Below are 7,164 nucleotides of genomic sequence, written 5' to 3'. Positions count from 1 at the left end.
TGTGAATATCATGCGTGAAAGATTATTATTTTCAAAGTTATAGATATTTTAAATCTCAAAAATCCTATACTCTGCATGTAAAAATCTCTGCTACAAATTGCAATTTTATCTCAGAATGCCAAATTTTCAGGAGAGCCATTTGAATTTTCCTATGGTACTGTTGTATTTTTTTTCGAAAAATTGATTATTTATCTTCATCTCATCTTTTAATCTGCGGAACATCAATAGATACTTATTTTCCTTTTCACAATCAACTTCTACGGTAGAACAGCATAATTTAGAAACTGCTTCAAATGGGAATTTTATAGGTCCTAATGGGAATACAAATTTTCTTCTAATATTAAACACAATTACTATTTCTTTTATTTCTTTGTAAATAATCTTTTGATTTTTTTCTTTGCGCTCCAGATAAATGGAAAATCCATTTATATTGATAAATTAAAAAAAAATCTATTTGGAGCACCCCAGAAGCAGATTCTGAATCAGGTTATCCTACCCTATTAATTTGCATATGGAGCCAACTTCGAAATATGGAGAGATTATACATAATTATTTTCTGCACAAGATATGTGAGTTTTCCAAGCTAGCTTCCAAGCTTTTTGACCAATTAGTCTACATTTCATATATTTATTATAAAACTATTAATAATTTTAAATTTTTAACAATAATTTATTGGTGAATCAAAGTGATAACAAATATGCCATACGCGAATGTATTTTAATCAGTTTTAAAATAGAAAGGTTTGATCAGCCGGGAAACTGAACCGGTTTCAAAATAGTGAGGTTATGGCACTTTGTTTTGGTTTTCTCTTCGAAAATTGCTTGAATAAAATCGCTTTTTAAACTAGGTTTTAGCATGGTTATCCCAAAAATAAGTTTATAAACTTTTAGTTTAGGTTCTCGAGAGTGAGATTTGTGTGTAATTCCAAAATGTCCTTGAGTATTTCACCGCGAATTCTTAGCAAATTCAAACACTTGTTGAGAATCGGTCCTCGAAGGCATTTTTCCAAGGAAAACCCTGTTTCAAAGACCAGGAATATCGGGATTCTCGCTCATATCGATGCCGGAAAGACCACAACAACTGAGCGAATGCTCTTCTATTCTGGGAAGACCAGGACACTTGGGGAAGTTCATCATGGGAACACTGTAACGGATTTCTTGGATCAGGAACGCGAAAGAGGGATTACAATTTGCAGTGCTGCTGTTACTTTCCCTTGGGATCAGGCCAAGATCAATCTCATAGACACTCCTGGCCACATAGACTTCACAATGGAAGTGGAATTGAGCCTCGGAGCTGTGGATGCTGCAGTTGTGATCCTGGACGCTTCGGCAGGAGTGGAGGCTCAGACATTGACTGTCTGGAGTCAGGCTGATCGGTATAGTCTCCCTAGGATTGTGTTTGTGAATAAAATGGACAGGGACGATGCTGATTTCTTGGGGTGCCTGGAAGATCTCAAAAAGAATCTGAAAGTTGTTCCTGTTCCTCTGCAAATTCCAATAAAAGGGAAAAAGGAATTAGCAGGTAAGTGATTTGTTTTCTGGGGATTTTCAGCATTTCAGGGATTGCTTTTCCTGACCAGGAATTGTGGATGTTGTGAGGAGGAAATTGCTCACTTGGAATGCCAAGAATGAAGGGCTTAGCTACAAAATCTCTTCACTTCCTGAGCATCTTTCTGAGGAGTGTGAAGCCAAAAGGGCAGAATTGATCGACTGTCTGTCGGGATTGGATGATGATCTTGCAGAGATTGTCATCTCCCGGGACTCTCTCTCAGACATTGACCCAGAAACTGTCCAGAACGCCATCCGGAGAGCGACAATCAGCCGGAAAATTGTCCCAGTTCTCATGGGATCGGCATACAAAAATACCGGAGTTCAGACTCTTCTGGACGCCGTTGTTAGCTATTTTCCCAATCCCTGTGAAAGGTACAAGGAACTGGCTCCTTTTGAGGGGGATTTTATTGCGAGGGTCTTTAAGATCATGCACGACAAACAAAGGGGCCCATTGACTCTCTTTCGGGTTCTCAGCGGAAGTTTGAAGAGGAACGGGAAGGTTACAACGGGAAGAGGAGGCTCAGAAGTAGCCCAGAAGATTTATGAACCTCTGGCCAATGAGTACAGAGAAATCGAGGAGGTTTCCTCAGGAGATATTGGTATTTGTGCGGGATTGAAGGTAAGGATTTGAAGGTTATTATTTTTCCTTTAATTTACCGCCATTTTGGAAAGGGTCCTAAATTTTATTTCTGCTGTATCTCGGTCTCTAAATCTTGAATCGAGATAAAATTGTAGTGAGTTTTAGGTGAATTCAAGGCCTTTCCATTGATATGTTAAAGTCGCCTCTCGGATATCCCTGACTCGTATTATGGTTAAAAAACGGAAAATCCATGAAAAAAATTAAAATGGCTCTTTTCTGTTTAATTTTTACGAGCTTCTTTATTTATGACGACGGAAATAAAAGGTCTTGTCCCGACGAGATTTTGAGAAAAATTGAATTGAAGTTTATTGTAAAATGTGAGGTTATACAGACTAACCTAAAAACAAAGAGTAAAATTTATCAAAAGTAAATTGTCCCGGTTTCATTTTTATTACTACTTTAGCTAAGCAATTGCCATTCTTTTTAATAAAAACGCATGAATAACTTGGCTAAAAGTCTAACCTCAAAAACGTGGAAAATGCTACTCAAATGTCGAACAAGATTGCAGCACTTGGAATAATATATTTGAAATTTATAGGTTAGAAATTCTGAAGATTTTGAGGCTAGTTTTTAAAAGATCTCGGAATTCTTTCATTCATTCATTTTCAACCGCTTATCCCTATTGGGGTCGCGGGCCCATGACATCCAATCTAGCAGCCCACGCCTGTCGGTCCTCCGCCACTTCAGGAAGATGTTCGAGTTCGATCCCGAGGCGTTCCAAGGCAAGATTCTGAATTTGATTCAGCCACCTTGTCCTAGGTCTGCCTCGAGGCCGAGGTCTCCTCACAATGGCTTGCATAGCTTTTCTGGGGAATCTTTCTTCATTCATGCGTTGAACATGTCCATACCATCGAAGTTGTGATCTCTCAACCCGAAGAAGCAGCTCCTCGACTCTTAGTTCCTCACGAACGGCCACATTCCTCACTCGATCTCTACGAGTGATTCCCTTAACCGCTCGAAGGTACCTCATCTCGGCAGCTTGTACTCGCGATCTTACCCTTTCGGTCATTACCCAAATCTCATGACCATAGGTGAGAATAGGAATGAACACAGCTTTGAAAACCGATAATTTAGCCGATCGACTAAGCTCGACCTTCCTCAACACGCTTCTGCCAAGCTCCCTCATTACTGCAGAAGCCTGACCGATTCGCGACGAGAGTTCTGCCTCCATCCTACCATCACTCGTGAATAACACCCCGAGATACTTGAACTTCTCCACCTGTGTCAATGAGTCTCCACTAACATGTAGAGTGCATTTCACAGATTGTCGGGAAATCACCATTACCTCCGACTTTTTGTCGTTCTCTCGGAATTCTTATTTAACAAAAATATGCATAAGTTTTTTTTCGGAAAGTTATAGGTTATGTTATTTATAGACCAATATGTTAGGATTTAGAATTTAATTCATTTTAAATTAAATTAAAGATATTTTGAGCAGATTTATTTTCTTATCGTCATTCAATTGAGGCGATCGGAGCAAAAAAATTCTAAGTCTTATGCATTTCCCTATTAAAATAGAGTTTTTTTGCTCTGTGCTCCTCAATTAGTGAACAAAAATACCTCTAGAAGACTAAAAGACACTATCACGCAAGATATTGGAAATTTTTAAGGTTAATCTTCACATAAGCTTACACTTTTCCTTTAACATTACGCAAATCTATCACTTATTCTCTATTATAAGTTTTTGGTAATTTTTCCGGTAATTTTTCTTCTTTATAGTCCTTATAAGGCTTAAAACAATTTTTTTTACTGAGTATTATTCTTTATTTTGCAAAAAAGTATACTTTGAAAAATTTTAGGTTATTTGGATACAACTTTACAAATCATGCATATATGCAGATGATTTTGTGCGATGCGACTGAAGCTCAAAATTTCCGGCAATTTTGTTCATCAATCTAACTAAAAAAAAATGTTTTAAAAGTTCTTTAAATTGCAAGAGAACAAAATTGTAACCTCAAAAAATTTCAATCAAATTTAAATTAAATAAATAAATTTTAATTAAATTTTGTAAGGCAAGGATTGCAGGTTTTATAGAATGAAATAAAATTCAAGCCTTATTAAAGTTTAGTTAGAAGTCCGTATTATAGTTCTGCAAGGTTGTGTTTTACATAACCTTAAATTCTTCCAATTTTATCCGTTTTTAATTTACAGTTTCAAATTCTAACCACAAAGCTATCCTGTTTCCTGTTACTGCTTAACACAGAACGTTTTTGTTTGATAAACAACTGAACTACGAAAAAATCCGTTTACCAAGTTCTTTAAATTGTAAAAGGACAAATTTATAACCTCAAAAAATTACTGACCATAAAATTATATTTCTAATTAAATTTTATAAGGATTATAGATTTTTGAATGAAAAAAAAAATCAAATTTCTTTAAAGTTTCAAACTTCGTATTTTAATTCTACAAGATTATGTTTTACATAACCTTAAATTCTTCAAATTTTAACCGTTAATTTAGAGTGTCAAGAGTGGCTCCAGCATCGAGACAAAGCTATTCTGTTACTGCTTAATACAGAACATTTTTGATAAATAATTTAACTACGAAAAAAATCGTTTACCAAGTTCTTTAAATTGCAAGAGGACAAAATTCTAACCTCAAAAAATTACTGACCATAAAATTATATTTCTAATTAAATTTTATAAGGAAAGGATTAGTTTTTTGAATGAAAATTTCAAGTTCTTTTTGGTTTTTTTTTTTAAGTTTAAAATTTCGTATTGTAATTCTTCGAGGTTATGTTTTATAAAACGTTTTGATGGAATTTTCGGAAAAACTAGGAATCAGCATTGGAAAAGACTTTCCTGTTACTAAATGATTCGGAACATTTTTGATCAACAATTCAAATCCGATTTAAAACCTCTTTAAATTATAAGAGACTGAAAATTTTAACCTGAAAAATTTTCAGAGCATTCAAAATTAAATTTCATAAAATAGGCATATGAGGGTTTTGAATGAGGAAAACTACAAGTTTCATTTAAGTTTCGAATTTTATTATTAAGTTCTGCAAGGTTATGCGTTACATAACCTAAAATTCTAGTGTACATTTTAACGGTTTTAAATTTACAATCTCAAAAGTTAAGCGCCAGCATCGTTAAAAAGCTATCCTGTTGCTTCTTGTTTTACAACATTTTTTTATCAACAATTTAACTATACGAAAAACTGAGATTTAAAAGTTCTCTAAATTGTACGAGATGGAAAAATCTAACCTCAAAATTGAAACTTCAGATTCAGAGCCTTTAAAATTATTATTGCTAATAAAATTTTCTTAGAAAAGTATTGCAGATTGCAGGTTTTTGAATGGGAGAAATTCAAGTTTCATTAAGGTTAGTTTGGTAGTTAGCTAGGTTAAGTTTGCAAGGTTATGTTTTATTTAACCTTGCTGATTGCAGTTTTGAGCGCCCCGGTAGCAGTTTACGCACGAACTTTGCATGTTCAGCAAGGTTGTTAAGAACGCAATTACTCTTTCATTTCGCTCATGATGATCAAAATCGGAAACAAATACCTAAAACAAAATTATTTTAACCCTTTAGGGGTGTCTAGATCAAAAATTGAGGGTTAGAAAAAATCGTGTTTTCCGTATTTTCTCACTCTTTGGAGCAAACAACAACTTTGTATGGCCGTAGGATAAATTTTATTTTTGGGTCACCGGTGACCCAATTGTCCTTAAAGGTTAAGTCGAATAGAAAGATAGGCTTTCTTATAATATTTTCCAGACAACAAAGACTGGAGATCTGTTGGTTGGCAGCTCGGCTGTTCTTAAGAAACTTCAGAAAAAGTTCCCAAAAGCACTTCCTCAAAGCGAGGATGACTTACCTTCTGATACTCCCTCAAACGCAGCTGGTTTATTTTCCGTTGAGACAAAAATCCCCGACGCTGTCTACTTCTGCTCTGTGGAGCCTCCCTCCTTGTCCCAGCAGAAAAATCTCGACCTGGCTCTGATGCAGCTCCAGAGGGAAGATCCCAGTCTCAAGGTAGGTTCCATTGAACTTTGGTAAAGGTTTTCAGGGGAGATTCATGGATTGTTCCTGGTCATCAGGTTCGGTACGATGAGACAACTTTTCAGACAGTTCTTGGGGGAATGGGGGAACTCCATCTGGACATTGTGAAATCTAGAATTCTCTCAGAGTACAAAGTGGATGCGATGTTGGGACCTTTGCAGATAGCCTACAGAGAATCTCTGGATGTTGATCAGGCCAGGGATTCTCTGCAGGTGGAGAAGGATATTGCTGGGAGTAGACAAAGGATGTCAATTGAGTTGTCTCTGCGTCAGGGACAGAAGGAGAAATTTATTGTGGACACGAGCAAAGACGCAGGCGAAGGATTGACTTCCTTGCGTCCGAGGCACTTGTCCTTGGTGAAAAAGGGCATTTTGGCGGGGCTGGAAAGGGGACCGAAACTCGGGGGATCAGTTGTGGACACTTATGCCGTTCTCCATGATATTAGTATTGGACCAGGAGCTGTCGATTCCTTCATAATCGCCACAGCGGCTCAGTGTGTCCAGAAGATCCTCAGGGAAGCTGGCTGTCGGCTTCTTGAGCCCATAATGTCCCTGGAAATTATCGCTCCGGGAGACCTAATGCCTCTTATCGTTCCGGATTTGAGCAGGAGACGTGCTACAATCCTGGACATGTGTCCAAAGGGAGAGTTCAATAAGCAATTGAAGGTTCATGCCCCTCTTGCTGAATTGTCCAATTACTCAAGTTCCCTGAGGATCCTGACATCTGGCAGAGCGACATTCTTCATGGAATACAGTCACTATGCCCCAATGACATCCCAGGACCAGGAGATTGCCATTAAAACTGCCCAAGGACTCATGTAGATAGCAAATAATTTGAGAAAGTTCAATAAAAGAAATAGAAAATGAATTTATGACCGTTTTACTTTGTCGTTAATTTTGAAAATTCAAATTTGACGTCTAACGTCAGTTTGACGTAAAATTTGACAGCTCAAAACGTCAATGATGTTTTCTTACAA

At 36.8% G+C, this 7,164-nt stretch overlaps 1 protein-coding gene across 1 annotated transcript; it reads left to right on the top strand.

Annotated features, from left to right (window-relative positions):
• The first annotated feature begins 771 nt into the window (after window positions 1–771).
• LOC129800055 (ribosome-releasing factor 2, mitochondrial) lies at window positions 772–7,052 on the top strand. Its single transcript, XM_055844424.1, has 4 exons — window positions 772–1,521; window positions 1,580–2,169; window positions 5,904–6,161; window positions 6,227–7,052. The coding sequence occupies exons 1-4, from the start codon at window positions 930–932 to the stop codon at window positions 7,007–7,009; spliced, it is 2,223 nt and encodes a 740-aa protein (XP_055700399.1). The 5' UTR covers window positions 772–929; the 3' UTR covers window positions 7,010–7,052.
• Window positions 7,053–7,164: the final 112 nt, after the last annotated feature.

The sequence above is a fragment of the Phlebotomus papatasi genome, chromosome 1 (assembly GCF_024763615.1).
Source record: "Phlebotomus papatasi isolate M1 chromosome 1, Ppap_2.1, whole genome shotgun sequence".
Taxonomy (NCBI): domain Eukaryota; kingdom Metazoa; phylum Arthropoda; class Insecta; order Diptera; family Psychodidae; genus Phlebotomus; species Phlebotomus papatasi.
The sequence above is the reverse complement of the archived record's forward strand: the minus strand, read 5'-3'. Positions and strand labels throughout refer to the sequence as shown.